The sequence below is a fragment of the Myiozetetes cayanensis genome, unplaced genomic scaffold, assembly GCF_022539395.1.
Source record: "Myiozetetes cayanensis isolate MyiCay16 unplaced genomic scaffold, myiCay2020 scf3, whole genome shotgun sequence".
Classification (NCBI taxonomy): domain Eukaryota; kingdom Metazoa; phylum Chordata; class Aves; order Passeriformes; family Tyrannidae; genus Myiozetetes; species Myiozetetes cayanensis.
This window is the reverse complement of record NW_026087521.1, coordinates 42,746,778-42,763,916: the sequence shown is the minus strand read 5'-3', so window position 1 is coordinate 42,763,916 and position 17,139 is coordinate 42,746,778. Positions and strand designations below refer to the sequence as shown.

General features: G+C 34.4%; 1 protein-coding gene across 5 annotated transcripts in view; it reads left to right on the top strand.

The window, feature by feature from the left end:
- CEP290 (centrosomal protein 290) overlaps positions 1-17,139 on the top strand; it is a 51,712-nt gene that overhangs the window by 20,597 nt on the left and 13,976 nt on the right. For 4 of the 5 annotated variants that reach the window (XM_050323765.1, XM_050323764.1, XM_050323769.1 and 1 more), the window contains 17 exons: positions 1,966-2,196; positions 3,575-3,748; positions 5,102-5,213; positions 6,011-6,216; positions 7,116-7,267; positions 8,253-8,364; positions 9,070-9,525; positions 10,536-10,700; positions 10,920-11,027; positions 11,115-11,249; positions 11,893-12,156; positions 12,932-13,039; positions 13,608-13,798; positions 14,457-14,670; positions 14,856-14,993; positions 15,084-15,305; positions 15,858-15,974. In XM_050323765.1, the coding sequence (XP_050179722.1) occupies positions 1,966-2,196; positions 3,575-3,748; positions 5,102-5,213; positions 6,011-6,216; positions 7,116-7,267; positions 8,253-8,364; positions 9,070-9,525; positions 10,536-10,700; positions 10,920-11,027; positions 11,115-11,249; positions 11,893-12,156; positions 12,932-13,039; positions 13,608-13,798; positions 14,457-14,670; positions 14,856-14,993; positions 15,084-15,305; positions 15,858-15,974 (3,105 nt within the window). The remainder of the gene's footprint in view (positions 1-1,965; positions 2,197-3,574; positions 3,749-5,101; positions 5,214-6,010; positions 6,217-7,115; positions 7,268-8,252; positions 8,365-9,069; positions 9,526-10,535; positions 10,701-10,919; positions 11,028-11,114; positions 11,250-11,892; positions 12,157-12,931; positions 13,040-13,607; positions 13,799-14,456; positions 14,671-14,855; positions 14,994-15,083; positions 15,306-15,857; positions 15,975-17,139) is intronic. The other variant, XM_050323766.1, reaches the window with a different exon arrangement.

Sequence of the window (17,139 nt, the reverse complement as noted above, 5' to 3'; positions counted from 1 at the left end):
CTGATCAGCAAAATAGTTGTTTCCTGAGGCACTTAATTCTAAATATATTTCCAGGAAATTGAAATTGTTTTGTAGATGTTTCTATTGTATATCTAAAAATGAGAGAGAGAGAAAGAGAGCACACACCATCTTACTTAACTAGTTCAGTATCTTGTTCTTCATTTCTGGAGTCACAGGAAGAGATTGTAGCAGAATTAAGATATTTCTAGCATTTCTTTTTAAATTATTTTAAAATCTAATGGAGTTGAATGATGTTAACAGTGCTATAAAAGTATTGCTGAGATCTTTTGAGAAATTACCGTTTCCCAATAGCTTTTTTTTTCCAGAGTCATATCTACCCAAACATAAGTAATACCTACTACTATTTAGCATTATTTTTGGTTAGTATGTAATTTTGTTTAGAATTAGGTTAACATTTTCAGATAAAACATTTCTCTGAAATTAATTCACTGTAAGTGATCAATGGTAGTGTGATACTTGCTTATGAAAGCTTAAGAAAAACAGGCTTCTTGATCAGAAAAGCATCAGACTTCAGGGATCTGGATTTTTTTTAGCTACCTGCTCATTCTTGTTTATTAAGCTCATAGGAATCTTGGAATTTACAGCTCCAGTTTCCACCTGTCTCCTTGGCCAGCTGATGTGTGCAACAGCAATGCTAAAGCTCACATGGCACCTGTGACCTAAGTTACCATGGTTTCCTCTCCCCACCACTGCCCCTCCTCAGATTTATACATAGAATCATAGAATTAATTGGGTTGGAAGAGACCTCTGAGATCATCAAGTCCAACCCTTGATCCAACCCCACTGGGATTACCAGATCATGGCACTCAGTGCCACATCCAGCCTCATCTTAAAAACCTCCAGGGACGGGGAATCCACCACCTCTCTGGGCAGGCCATTCCAATGCCTGATCACTTTCTCTGTAAAGAACTTCTTTCTAATATATAACCTAAACCTGCCCTGGCAGAGCTTAAGCCCATGCCCTCTTGTCATATTGTTGATTGCCTGGGAGAAAAGACCGACCCCCAACTGGCTACAACCTCCTCTCAGGAAGTTGTAGAGAGTGATGAGGTCACCCCTGAGCCTCCTCTTCTCCAGACTAAACAACCCCAGCTCCCTCAGCTTTTCCTCATAGGACTTGTGCTCAAGTCCCTTTACCAGCCTGGTTGCTCTTCTCTGGACCTGCTCCAGCCCCTCAATGTCCTTCCTGAACTGAGGGGCTCAGAACTGAACACAATACTCCAGGTGTGGCCTCACCAGCGCTGAGTACAGAGGAAGGATCACTTCCCTGCTCCTGCTGGCCAGACTGTTCCTGATACAGGCCAGGATGCCATTGGCCTTCTTGGCCACCTGGGCACACTGCTGCCTCATGTTCAGCCTCCTGTCAATCAGCAGCCCCAGATCCCTTTCTGCCTGGCTGCTCTCCAGCCACTCTGTCCCCAACCTGTAGCTCATGCATACAAACGTGTGCACACACACATTTCTGTAAGAGGGATCCTATGGTTACTTTGCAAACTTTATGGGTTTGGTCTGCAAAGTAGGACACTATTAGTGTTTGTTTGGAACTACAGGACTTCTATTTTGTTTAGAAAATTTCCCCAACACATTTGTTTTCATTCTAGGAAAAAGGTGAAGACTGATTACACTAAATACAGAGAACTATTCTTTTTCTAAATTTTGAAAATATCAGCATTAACTAAAATTTCATTAAGTCAGTCAAGTGTATTTAGCTTCTATTCCTCAGAAATTAATAGTTTTGGAGATTCAGGGGTTTTTTTGATAGAATATTGTATGCTTATGCATGTGTTGCATGTATGTATATGTTTTATTAGCAAAATGAAATTATTTCAGACAGATTAATGAAATTTTTTTACCTAGAATAAAAAAACATACAAGAAAACTTGTCTATGGAGTTGTGTTTTACCATATTTCTGTTCAAGGGCCTTGTTAAAAAATGTGTTACAGAATCTACTCGATGCACTTCAGCTGGATCCTGATGAAACAAAAAAAGTACTTGCAGAAAATAATAGAAAAATAACTGTTTTAAGAGTTAATGAAAAATCACTAACAAGGCGGTGTACCACTTTGCTTGAAATGGAACGACATCTTAGAAAAGAAAATGAGAAACTAAAGGGTGAAATAACACAGATGGAGACTGCAGTTATAGGGAAGATTGGAAACTTGCAACGGTTTAAGGTATAGTTAATATTTTTATTTTTACAATTTGTGAATAAATAACTTTGTTTTTAAATGGAGTTAGCACTATTTTCTTGAGTGAATTACCCAAAAGCTTGCTAAATGCTGTTATAAATCTCATCAAAACATTCTTTGTACTTAAAAAGCATTGTGACTCAGACAGACTCGAGAAGCGGGCCCATGGGAATCTATGCAGTTTAACAAGACCAAGTGCAAGGGGCTGCATCTGGATTGGGAAAACCCCAGGTCTCAATCCAGGCCAGGGAATGAACAGATTGAGAACAGCCCTGCTAAGAAGGATTTTGGAGTGCTGGCGGATGAGAGGCTGGACATGAACCAGCAATGTGTTCTTGCAGCCCAGAAAGCCAATTGTGTCCTGGGCCACATCAAAAGCAGTGTGGCCAGCAGGGCAAGGGAGGAGATTCTGTCTCTCTACTCCACTCTGGTGAGACCCCATCTTGAGTACTGTGTCCACCTCTGGGGTCCCCAGCACAGGAAAGGCATTGACCTGCTGGAGCAAGTCCAGAGAAGGACTCCAGAGAAAGGCCACTAAGTTGATTAGAGGGTTGGAGCACATCTCCGATGAGGAAAAGCTGAGGGAATTCGGATTCAGACTGGAAAAGAAGAAAGCTTCAGGGTGACCTAATTATGGCCTTCCAGTACCTGAAGGTAGCCCACAATTCCAGTAGCTAAAGGGAGCCCACAAGAGAGATGGAGAGAGACTGTTTATGAGGGCATTCAGTGATGGCACAAGGAGGAATGGCTTTAAACTGAAAGAGGGCAGGTTTAGATTAGATATTAGGAAGAAATTTGTTACTGTGAGGGTAGTGAGGGTTGCCTGGAAGAGTTGTGGATGCTCCATCCATGGAAGTGTGCAAGGTCAGGTTGGATGGGGCTCTAAGCAACCTGGTCAAGTGGAAGGCGTCCCTGCCTGTGGCAGGGGGATTGCAGTGAGATGATCTTTAAGGTTCCTTCGAACCCAAAGCATTCTGTGATCATCATATGAAACTTGTTGATTTTCCCTTTCTGCAGTTGCTTCAACAAGTTATTTTTGTTGAAATTGTTATATGAAACCCAGTCTTATTCTTTAGCCTTGCAGTTGCTAGGGCCTGCATTAACTCAATTTTATAAAGTATGTTTTGATAGTGCCTTATCATAGAGAGGCAGCTGTTGATAAAATTACCCAGAGAGTTGGAATACCGGAGAAATTTTGTCAATGTTTATTGCAGGCAATTTTTAAAGATGAATGGTAATTTAGGAAAATAAACCCATGTCTAAAGCATTATATTAAGTAATATTCTTTTTACGTGGAGTAATTTTGTATTTAGAGATGTAGTTCATCCATTTTATTAACCCACTGTGTTGGTTATTTTCATAGGAAATGGCTAGCTTTAAGATTGCCGCTCTGCAAAAAGTACTGGATGGTAGTGTGCCATTGTCTGAGCTAGAAGTGGCTAATAAGCAGTACAATGCATTAACTGCTAAATACAGAGATATGTTACAAAAAGATAATTTGCTTGTCCAGCGGACAACAAACATGGAACACATGGAGGTAATGTTAATGTTTCATTTGAGTCCTAAGGGGAAAAAATTTATTGTATGTTCATCTTACTTTGGTTTTTGTTCTCACTTAAGAGGAAGATAGAACAGAAGTCCAGCACTAAAACTGGACTGGTTAGAACAGTTTCATAGTAAGTATGAGATGTTTGAGCCAGTCTGACTGTTGCTATTGAATTTTATTTTGATATTCTGGTATTATTCAGTGCATGGACAAAAATATGCAGAGTTCCAGATTTTATCACAATGGGCAGACATAAGAGCATTTTGTTTAATTGTTTTGGGTTTTTAGTTTTTTGTTTACTTGCTTGTTAAATTAAGCTTTGGGTATGTTCCCTCAGAAGTTATTTTTAGTTTTTTGATTACTAAAGCCTGGCTGGCAGAAGGAATATTTGCTATCATCTTCAGTTTTGGAGGTCATACAGAAAGTAGAATGAATGTAAACACTTTCAAAACTTTCTCTCAAAGCATGTGCTTTTACTAATTCCCAGTTTTCACAAGAATGAAATGTTCAGTTCCAACAAAGAGTAAAGCTTTGGAATTTGACTTCCATAGAAAAAAAATGACCAAGGATCACTCACAATGTGCTTGCAAAATGTTGTAGGGACTTTAAATATTTAAACTTTTCCTTTGAACTTTTATTTTGAAGTAGAAGTTTCTTTTTATGAATTGTAAAATTGGCTTCAAAGATGTAATACTTTAATGGGTGGTAATGAGTGAATGATTCCTTGTCTATTTGATGGAATTTTGTGTGTATGAAAACTTGCGTTGCCCATTTCAGCTATTTTGTAGAGCTAGAGAATCATTTATCAACTAAAAACCTATTTAGAAAACTTAAGATTGAAAATAAGGAGTTGTATTTGTTTTACTGCTTAATGTGGAAATCTGTGTTTCTATTTGGAGAAGTGAAGGAACATTTACAAAACTAACATTTGACATCATATTAGATGCCTAAAAGAAGTGTATGATGCATCTCGAATATGTATTTATTTGCAAGATGAAGTATTGTGTGTGGGATACAATATCCTCCAGAAGTACTTCTTTTTTCCCGACTAATAACGAGGTGTTTAGTATGACAAGGATTTCTTCGTCTAATTCTAGACACTGTAGGAATCCCAGTCACTGGTAATAAATGTTCACAGTATTACTAGTTGGCAGTAAGATAGAACACAGCAAAGACTAACATTTTTACACTTAGGAGGAAACATGCTCTTCTGTTGCCGTATATGTAGGTTATGGCTTGTACATAGGTAACATCTGTTAATCTGAAAGATTTCATAGATACTAAACATGAAATCTGCTACAATTAAATAGTTTGCAGTTATGCTGCAACTTTTCTATTACACAGCATGAGAATGAATCCTTGAAAGCACAGATAAATTCATTGAATAAAGAACTGGAGATCACGAAAGAGAAACTTCATACTATGGAACAGGCTTGGGAACAGATGACTAAACTGGGCAAGTATGAAAGTTATATTGCAACATCAAAAACCAAATGGTGTATCCTGTATAAAAGAAATATTTGAAAATGTTTTAAAACTGATGTATGTTAAAATAACCAAAATAAAAAATCAAAACTATTTTATATCTTTCGGTAACAGTTCTTATTTTTGTGGTGAATTTTTTTATTTGCGTGTCTTATTTTACTTATCTATTTGACTAAAACCAAGTTTGGTATTTTCCTATGGAAACTCTTGCACTTTAACTTTTCTTGGGTCACTGGGTCAAGGGGTTGAAAGCAACATGACCTGAGTTTTTTTTCGTGATATGTTCAAACCTGATTGTCAGGTCGTGGTACTTCAGAGATTGTCAAGAAAGTGATTTATTTTTCTTGTTTGGATACTCTGTAACAAAACATTTTTTCTTAATGGCTGGGGCTGGTTTGTATATTATTCAAGAAGAACTCATTCACATCTGTTTCTTTTACATATTTTAAATGAAAGTTCCTGAAGATTTACCAGCTGAATTAAGGATAAAGTGAAATGCTACGTTGAAAATAGTTATCAGTTTCAATAAGCATGGTTGCAGATATATGCATTTATTATTGATAGTAATATTTCATTCAAATTAGATACTTCTCAAACATGTAATAAGGCAAGATAACTATACCTCCAGTTAAAAAAAATAATACAGGTGTTTTTATGAAGTTTATCTGGCACAGATAAAGCAAAGCTTATGTTCAGTTTTGTAGTGAAAATATCTTTCATAGTTGAATCAGCTTCTGTATTCCCTAATTTTAATATTTTTTCTTGTAGGGGATGACAGTGCCACGGACAAGGCCACAAAAGCAATAACCAACAGTGAGATTTTGTCCATTTCTAAGAAAATCACAATGTTGGAAATGAAGGAACTAAATGAAAGACAGAGAGCAGAACATTCGCAACGAATGTATGAACATTTGAGGAATACTGTAAAGCAAGTAGAAGAACGTAATTTTGAATTGGAAACAAAATTTGCTGAGGTAAATCTGTTGAAATTTAACAACATAATTTGATATGTCTTAAGAGCATATTTTTCAGCTTTTCAAAAAGCATTATCTATTTTCTATCAGGACTGGCAAATAAACTTATGATGAAAAATATAGCTTCAATTTCGTATGCACAGGACGTTGGTAAAAATATAACTAATTAAGTTGTCAGTAGTTCATTTTAAACATTAGTTAGTATCTGTAAAACACATGGTGATCATCCTAACAGATAGTTTATATTTTTATCAGCAGGCTGCTAGAAATATGTCTGGTTTTGACCTGTTAATTCTTTTGTCTAAATCATGTGATCTCTTTTCTACTAATTTTTCCTTATAATTTACTAATATTCAAAAAAGAAGTTAGAACTTTGCATCCTTTGTGCAAATAATAGTGTCATGATTCTGTTACAGTCTGGCCATGTCCCCTGTACCATGCCAAACATTGTCTATAGTACAAGAATAGAAGTCATGTGCCGTTGAAGCTGATGATCCTTAGTTTTCCTGTCCTATCAGTCTTAATCTTGTTAGGTTTTTTGGTCCCCACTATTCGTATTTTATTTTCTTTATATAAATTCATTTTTAATAGCGTGAGACTTTTTCATAATTTCTAGTCTAAATGTATTCTCTAAGAAAAATTGTGTTTGCTTTAAAATCCTTTTCTGCACCAACCTGTGTTTCTGTTCCTATGTGTATGCAACACTTCAAACAAAAAGATCTTTAAGCAGAGAGAAAACGAAACTGAGTTTTGAGCACAACCTCAACACAGCTGAACTGTGTATTATAATGAATGGAAAACAAAAAATACTTTTGGCACTGCTTTTTCTTTGCAGAGTTTAGAGCAGTTGTGTGCTTAGGATACCATTCTGTTTGTTTCTGGTTTTGATTTTTTTTAAGCTCACCAAAATCAATCTTGAGGCACAGAAAGTGGAACAGGAATTAAGAGATGAACTGTCAAAGAGTGTAAGTAAGGCAGTAAGTGATGCAGATCGACGACAAATCATGGACCTAGAGAAGCGTGAGATGGAGCTCAAGATTGAAGTGTCAAAGTAAGTGTTGAAGTAACAAATTTTGAATGCAGTATGTTTGGATGCATGCAAAAACGTAGGCTATATTAATCTTACAGAATACACTACTTATGTATCACTAACATAATTTTCAATGCCTGGTTTTTTTGGCATTTATATATGCCAAATTTAGTATTGAAAATGAAGCATTTAATTCCTGACTATAAAGAAAGCAATTTATTTCATTTTAATTTGAAAAAAGAATTAAGTGCTGACTTAGATAGACAAGGGTAAGTGTGCAATTAAATACTTATAGTAGGCCTTTTCAATTAATTAATTGAGATTTATTTTGTTTCTGTGTCACAACCTCCCTTATATGTGTGAAAATCTCATAAAACTAATTGGAAAGCAGTTCTTCCAAAGACTCATAGATACATCAAAGATTAAACTGCAGTAGGAGGAAGGTTTGTCATTTACTTAAAAGAGATTACCTTGCATAAATTGAAAAACTGAGCTTTTTAGATATATTGATATGAACATTTGTCTTTGAGTAATTAATATAATCCTGTTACATTCCTAAACTTACAATGTCCACGGGGATACTTGCAGTGATTTTTGACAGTGAAAATAAATGATTAAACTTGGGGAATCAGAGAAAGGAACTGAGAATGAGACTTTTTGAACATTTAGAGAATTTGGATTATATCCTGAAGTGGGAGAAAAATAGAGGACAGAGATGCTTAGTTCAGGTAAAAAACATGGCATTGTTTTGCTGGAGAATGTTACCGCTACCAGACTTCTGTATAACTTACAGGAAAATGTCCTGTGAAAAAGTTGAGAGACAATACAAAGAAGAATTTTCTTAATAAGAACTCTGAGTAGTAGATAAGAGTATGCCGAAAAGAATAAAGTCCAAATGTTTTGATTTGAGGAAACATGCTAAGTATCTCTGCTTAGCATCATGTAAGATGGACTTAAAAGGTTACTCAGTGGTTTCAAGTGACGCAATACTCCTTTTCCCTGCAAGGTTAAGAGAACTGTCTGATGTAGCAAAAACACAAGTTGAAGCTCTGGAGGCACGCCAGCAATATAGAGATAAAGAAGTGGAATCTCTTAGAATGCAAATTTTAGATTATCAGGTAAAATTCAACCTTTAATTACACTGCTGTTTGGATATTTTTTTCCTGGAGTGAGAACAAATGAAGTAACTTTGCAAAGAATTAGGAAACTGCAAAAGTATTTCAGAAGGGTCTTTGCAAGCTGATCCTTGTAGTGGCCATACCCTTTCAAGATTTCTATATTACAATAATTATTCCCTTCTCCATTTATTCAATTTCTAGCTGAGTAGCTATTACAGATCCTGAGCTTTTTTCCATGTTGTTTAGGTAATATTTATTCCTGTATGATTAGTTGCTCACGGTCAATATTTAAATACAATGTCAGCAAAGTTTGGTCATTTTTTACAAGACAAGAAAGGACTTGAAGATTTGCAGTAGACTTATTATAGTGCTTTGTTATTAGCTGAAACAATTTATCCAACACTTGTGTCAGCTTTTACATTACCATATTTGCTAAGTTTAGGTATAGAATTCTTCCTCGGTTTCTAGTATATTGGAAAGAGAGAGTTTTTAAGATCAGTATCTGAAAAGGTATACTTCTAAAATGTGGCTGTAGAAACAGTAGTGGAAAAGCAAAAAGCTGTCAGAAGCTAATTCTTGCTCTTCTCTGTGAAATTAAATACATACAATATGTAAAATAAAAAATAGCTTGTTTATATTTACATACAAACTGAGCTTGCGTATTCAAAATGAAAAATAAATTTGTTCTATAAATTTTGTTCTTAGGCACAGTCAGATGAAAAAGCAGTTATTGCAAAACTGCATCAAGATATCATAGCCCTTCAAGGTAGTGAATCTGTTGCTATAGGCAAATTGGAAACACTTAAATTGAAACTACAGAAGATGGAGATCCATAATCTACGTTTAGAGCAGAAGCTTGATGAGAGAGATCAAGCCTTATATTTTGCCCGACTGGAAGGAAGAAATAGAGCCAAACATCTGCAACAGACAATTCAGTCTTTGCGGCGACAGTTTAGTGGTGCTCTGCCTTTAGCACAGCAAGAAAAATTCTCTAAAACAATGATTCAGCTACAGAATGACAAACTGAAGATCCTGGAAGAAGTTCAACATGCCCAGCAGGAGCGTCGAAATGCAGAAAACAGAACATTAGAGCTGGAATTAAAACTGAAAAGTTTAGAAGAATTAGTAAGTGCATTGAAGGATACAAGAGGAGCTCAAAAGGTTTGTTATTTTGCAACTTCAAATAGCTTTGTGTTCATCTGATCTGCATTTAAATTACATTTCAGTTTAGCTTGTTCTCTAAATGTCTGTTTTAATGTAGAACTTAATTATTTCAAAATACATTTTGTTAGAATGTTAAAGCTATAATTTTTTGTTTTCCATAAAATCAGTGCAGTCAGATTTACTAATTATCTTTTGTGCTCAATTAAGTCACATAGGAGCTAGAGGCTAACTAGGAATGCAGTTACATTAATTTGAATTAAATTATGAATTGAATTTAAATAATGAATTAAATTAAATTAAACAGAGAGTAGCATTCTGAAGTTCCATTCCATGAGCTGGCATTGAAATCTTTGCTACAAATCCATTTGATTTTAAATAAATCTAGGGGCAATAATTTAGGCAGCATGATGAGAAATATTACTATAATCATGTAATTATGCTTACTCATATCTATTGTAAACAATGTTGCCCTGAAATTTGAATAATGCTTTCTCACTTCCCTTCAAGATCATTGTGTATTGTATAATATAATTATATCTGTTATGACTAAAGTCTGCATGCAAACAATCAATGATTGTAATGCATTTTATTGTCTGTTATTCTTAGTACATGTGCATTTTAGAATACATACAGTGTTTAATGGTTTTGAAAATCTTCTACTCTTTTAGAAAAAACAAACAAAACCTTTTGCATACTTTCTTTAGTTCCGTCTGGACAAGTACATAGGGCAGGGTATAACTCTGTCATTTGAAAATTGTTTGCAAAGCACTTTTGTCAGTGATGGAGAAACCTGTTGCTTCTCCAATTGTCTGCTGCACTTATCAGTCATTCCTCTTGCAATTCCTATGCTTGCCATGCTCACTCAAGAAAAGTGAAGAAGCTTAAAAAACCAGAATGTTTGTCTTCCTGTTGGTTTGATAAGTGCCATACTGCCTCAAAGTCATAGTGAAGCTGCATCTAGTTGGCCTGTGATAAATTATAATATAGCATGTTTTATTTATTGCTAGGTAATTGAATGGCATATGAAGATGGAAGAACTCCATCTGCAGGAACTTAAACTCAATCGCGAATTAGTCAAGCAAAAAGAAGAGGTGAAGTATTTGTGTAATATCATTTCTGAATACGAATGTACAATCAATAATCTGGAAGAGGAAATTGTGCAGCAGAACAAGGTATGTGTTTCTGCATGCTATTAGAAAAGCAGCATGTTCCTTATTTTACTAAATGATTTTCCTAATAACTTTTTAATGTAAATGTTTGTATCTTGGTTTCATAATTCTTTTTAATAGCACATTTGAGTATTTTACTTTTTGGTAACTCTTCTGTTGAAGTTGGCTGTAAAATTTCTATTGCCTTTAATAAAAAAACTACCTTCATCAAACATGTTGCAGTTTCATGAGGAAAGGCAAATGGCTTGGGACCAGAGGGAAGTAGAACTGCAGCGCCAATTAGACCTGTATGATCATCAACAAAACGAAATACTTAGCACGGCTTTAAAGGTACATGCACTGAATTAACTAAAATTAGACTCATAAGCATGTTTTTCAGAGCTGTCAGATTACATGAATATGAATCTTTCTGTGCAGTTAGAAGATGCTACAGGCTCAGTTCCAGACCCTGGTTTGCCAATTGCACAACAACTTGAGCTGGCTTTTAGAAAGATTCAGGAGCATACTCAAACAATACTGGAAACTAGGGCAACCTGCAGGTCACTGGAGGAGGTAATTAAATGTATAAATTATCATATAAAGTAACATGTATTTCTATGCCTATTACTTTTTTAATAATAAATATCCTTTTTTAAATGTCACTTAGATACATGTAACCCAGAGAAAATGTAAATAATATAGTGTGATTACACCATGAATAGAATTAAATACTTTTTCCATTGGAACAAATTATTGAGAATTTTCTAGTGTTTTTATTTATTCATTTAGTAGGGTAAGATGTTCTTGCTATACAAAATTCCATTGATGATAGCTGTTAAATTTAGCAAGTGTTACCCTAAATTTAACAAGTAGCAAAGTAGCATAGCAAAATACATTTATCTTGTGTTAGTAAATTGCTATTCTGTTATAGAAGATACATCGTAATAAATGGTTCTAGAGAAATTTGTAAAACACAGGCTTCTTAATTTGGTAGCACAAAATCAGTTTCTTTAAGTTTCTTGTACCAAGCAAAAGACAAGGTAATGATAATCTGGGGCTTTTTGCACCTAATAGTAATCCTATACAGAAAGAAACCAGTGCAAAGCATTTTGTGGTTATAAGTCCATTTAGACAGATCTTTCTGGTAGCATTTCTTAAAAAGTAAGATCTTGCAGTGTTTGAATTCTGGAAATGCAACAATTGCCTTTCGTTGTAGAAATTAAAGGAAAAGGAAACTGCTCTGTGGAAAGCTGAACAAAATGTTTTATCAAGAGACAAAGTTATAAATGAACTAAGACTTCGATTGCCTGCATCATCAGGAGAGAAAATAATGGCTGAATTAGGCAAAGGAGAAGATGATCCAGAGTACCATCATGCCATTAAAATTGCTCATCAAACCATTGCAAATATGCAAGCAAGATTAAATCAAAAGGAGGAAGTGTTAAAAAGATACCAACATATGCTTGCTAAAGCAAGAGAGGTAGTTAAACTTTTTGCATAAAATTTCTTCCATTTTTAAGTTATTTTAGTTGATTCTCTGTTTTTACATTGCTAGTGAAATGTAAAACAAGTTTCTGAACTCAGATGTAACAGAACAGAGACAATTAGTTATTTTTTATGTGGAAAGTTCATGTTGAATTTTTTAGCCTCTTATAATAAGAGAATTGCTTGGTCCAAGAGTTTATTTATGTGATATCTGTCTAGGAATTAAAGTAGTGTGACAGGAAGAAAACTAAAATTCTGCTGTGTGAAGTGGTATGTTCTATCTTTCTCTGGGATTTTTCAGTACTTGCAACAGTAAGTTGCACTGTGTTTGGACTGTATCTGGTATTGAATTTGGAAGATAGAGGAAAGACATTTATGGAAAATATGCTTCTTAAAGCATATTTTAAATTAAAGCATTTTTAAAAGCATAAACAATGTATCTCAGCATACTTTATATTACTTAAGCATAATTAATATTAGGTTTTTATATATCCATAAAGCAAATTTTAAAGCATAAACCTTTTGTCTCAGAGGTACTTCAACACTAAACATCCATCGATTTTAGTGTGTTTGGCTCAGGAGCACAGTTCCAAAGCAGACTTTCTGTCATCTTCACTTGGTGTGCTTTGGTTAACATGTGTAGCTATTTCTTCAGTCTCTGGAGTAATACTGAGCAATGAGTGAATAAACAGCTTGAAGGCACTGTAGTTTCATGACTTTCTGTGATAGTGTACATCCAGTAGAGTTATAGTTTTATTTTGAACTAACAGGAACAAGAGGAAATAGCAAAGAAGCATGAGGAAGACCTAAGAGTTCTACACCAGAAGTTAGATTTGCATGCTGACAATTCCCTTAATAAATTCAAAGAGACTGCTTTGGTGAGTTATATGTTTTTGTGGTTTAGTGAAGTTGTTCCTATGTTTTTTAATTTGTTGGTGAAAAGAACAGTTTTGCAGTCAAAAATAAGTAATAATTCATGACAGGAAAAATAAATGAGTGATTGATACAGTTATTGTATTGTTCTTGAGAGAATTCACATGAGATGGATTAGAAGTCATGTGTAAGAAACCAAAGCTACCAAAGTACCTATTTTTCATATCATCCTAACTTATGGAGATTTCTAGGAGAGAGAGTTATTTTCTGTTGATCTCATTCAATCTGTAGTTATATGAAACTAACCCATTTCAATATGAAATTTCTCTCTACACTTTATGATAAGGTGAAACCTGTTCTAACTGGTTGTTCTGTGGATCATTAGATGCACAAAGTTCTTTTCAAACCAGTGTGACTGGTTTCTCTGTGGACAAAGAATCACATCTTGGTAAATAAATGTGTTAGCTATTAATGCTTAGATATATTTAGGATTGAGTTAAAAATGCATCACTAATGCTTATCTTTAATTTAAAGCTTAAATTGTTTATCACATGCATTTGTTCTATTTTACAGGAATTAGGGAAAAAGACTTCTTTATCACTTTCCAACAGCAAGTATTTTCACCGCTTAGAGCAAACTGTAGCCGAACAGGATAATTCTCTTGCTTCACTTGTTGGAAAATTAAAGAAAACATCTTCTGATTTGGAGAAACAAAAACAAATTACTGTAATGAAAATCAATGAGTTTGAGACTATCAGAACCCGGTAAGTTTTTAAACTGTCTATGTAAATCACAACCTGGAGTGGATCAAGTCAGTTACGTATTGCTGCTACGGGACTGGTCTATCAAATTGAACATGTTTTTGCTGTATTTAAGATTTAGCTGAAAAAAAATAACTGAAAAGCATTAGTATAGTTGGTAATTATAAATTAATTTTAATCTGTAGCCCTTCACTGGGTCTAATACTGAAAAACTGTGGCTTGGAAAAGTGCCCTTTATTTGTTAGCTTTGTGCCATTCAGTGGAAAAGGAAGTATTCGAGGAGTCTTGGTAAGAAAGTTATCTTTAAGTTATCTACTGGCTTGTGTCTTGTAGTTTTTCCCTGATACATCCATTTGGGTTTGCTGCTGACTAAGTGTAAACTCACGAATGGTATTTAAAAGGAGAAAAGTGTTACGCTTTCTTAACCTCTAAGGGCCAGGAATGAGAATGAACAATGCTCTAATCTCATTTTGCTGACCTTCTCGAGTAATTTTCTTATTAAATGGAGGCCACCTTTGTTGACTCAGTCTTTTTTTGCTGTTTCCAAATCTAAGTGTCATTTGCTATAATAATAAAAAAAATATAACATCATTTCCTATGTTATTTATTTGGAGTTTGTTAATTATTGCAGTATACCCTATTAATGCTCATTTTTTATTAGGCTTCAGGAAAAGCACACAGTTGATGTGGAACAAATAAAACATGAAGCAAATGAATTGAGGAATATATTATCTCAGAAAGAGAAGGAATTAGCAAATGTAAAAGCTGAACTAGAGGTCCAAAAAGAAGCAAATAACAGAGCACCCACAGCAACACTGAAAAACCTGGTGGAACAGCTGAAGAACCAGATAGCCATAAAAGAGAACCAGCACAAAGTTAGTTAACAAAAATTAATCTCCTTGCCACTTAAATGTTTATTGTTTCTCAATGCTTAAAAATTCTTTGTATAGTTGAGCAGGATAGAAAATAATTGCATAATATACCATGGTAAAATGTAATTGGCTTTTCTTGTTTTGTAGCAGCACCTTCACTTAAAAAAAATTGAATTAATTATTTTCAGGCTTTGAGTAAAGCACTTCTGGAACTCCGAGCAGAAATGACTGCTAATGCTGAGCAGCAAATTATTTCTGCTGCATCACAAAAAGAGGCATACATGAATGTCCAGGAGATTGTTGACAGACAAACAAAGGGGCTTACGGTAAGTACTAGGTAGCATCATTTTACTGCTTTGTTGTATTGTTAATAACTCTGATTTGTGGGCTTTGCCGGTTTGTTTGTTTTCTTCTAGACACAGATAGAGGAATTGAATAACCAGATTACAAAGCTTACAGACAACCTTAAAATAAGTAAAACCAAGGAAACTTCTTTATCTGATGAAAGGGATGAGTTGAACCAAGAACTTCAGAGGAAACAAAAAGCATTTGCTAAAATATCGAGGGAAAAAAATGAAATGGAAAAAGAAAATGAAGAACTGAAGAACCGTATTAGGAGACTGAGCAGTAGCATTCAGGTAGAAGTGATTCTTCAAACTGTTTGATGTTGGTCCATTTTCTATATAGATATGCTGGTTTGGGGGGAAAAGATTAAGTATTTTTGACAAGCATTGAGACTTACACTTGATTAAAAAATCTATTTTTCCTCATCTACTGGGTTACATGTGAACAATTTGCTTTTGTTGTTGCCTCAGCTGAAGAAATTACTTGCTCCTTGAAATTTGTTTGAAAATGTCTGAAGAGTTGAATTACCACTTTCAAAGCTTCTTGGAAAAATGGAATTTTGTTATCTTCCTAGCTGTCCTTATTTCCCCTTTTTTAAAAAGTACAGGAGAATCATCTAATTATTTTTTAAGAGTTACTTATACCTGCTGCTGATTATTTGGTTCAGAGTGCAAAAGTTATGTTCCAGTACTATAATACTTTAAAGATAATTTTAAAAACATCATTGAGGTTCTAAACAAATCTACCAAATTGGAATTAAAATCCTTATTTTTTTTACTTAATTAAAAAACAACTTAGGTAGCAATCACTAAACTTGAAGTTTGTAAAAATTTGTAATTTTTCAGAGCAAAGTTGATGAACAAAATCTGATAGATGCGCTTCAGAAAAAAATTAAAAAGTTGGAGAGTGATCTTGAGATGAAGTGTGAAGAAACAGAAAAAAAAGGTGTAAGAGAAGACAAGGTATGTAATATTTATATCGTGGCGTTGAAAGACATCATCAGCCTAGATCAAGGTGATTCAGCTCTCCCTGTTGCTTCTAAAACCAACCAACCAAACTTGACCAGAAGAAAAGCAGTTTCATGGCTGCAACTTCTTCATGTTTCCCATGGTCTTTGTTACTGCTCTTGTTATTTAGTACTGGTATATTAATGTTTTCCTGCCTTTTTTGTAGAATTAAAGATCTACTAGAAATCTTGGAAAACTTAGATTTTGTAGGTAGCAGTTAAATTCATTACATAAGTGCTGTCAAGTATGCCTCTGTGAAATCAATGCAATGGTAAAAACAAAAAGTACTTAGGAACAAAAGAGTGAATCCTAAAATCGATGATGTATCTATAAGTGATTATTCTTCACAATAGTGATTTCCACATACAAGAGGTTTTGAGCAATTGGAGTTATGTTAATTTACCAGTTGTTTGGTTTTTTCGTTGTTACTGCTTCAGTAGCTTATTAGCAGCTTCTCATACTAATCATAAAGTATACTGGAATATTACAGCATGCTTGTATAATGACATTCAGACTATTTATGATATTAAATATTATTCTATGACTGGACTTATGCATCCAGTGAATTTGAAATGTTTTAAATACCTGTTGCTTTGTGTCTAGAGGTATTTTTCTCACACTTAGCATGTATTTTTCCTGTTTGCTGAGATTTTCCTTTCCTTTCCTTAGTAGCAGTACGTGTTTAGAAAAAAGACAGACAAAAAAGTACAGGGGATAACTTGAGAAGGGAAAATTCCAATTAAAAATAAACAAACAAACAAAACCCCAAACCAAACCAAAAATTGCTTACATGAATATTGACTGTGATTTTTCAGTAGCCGTTTGCAATCCCATAGGTACTGTTTTTAACCAATGTATAATTTATAGTTATTGAACTGTTAACTCCAAGTAGAGATTCCATGTCTCATAGGAAAAAAAGCTGTGCAGGAGACAGATAATGTTTTAAATAAGCCCCTGGTGAGCTGCAGAAGACAGATAATGTTTTAAATCGGCAGAGAAAAAACCCTGCTTTTTCTTAAATCTAACCTGTAATTCAAAGTAAATGGATAGATTGCACTGGCACCTCTAATTTCATAAAATGTATCACTCCTTTTTTTTGTAAAATGACTATTAAAAGCTA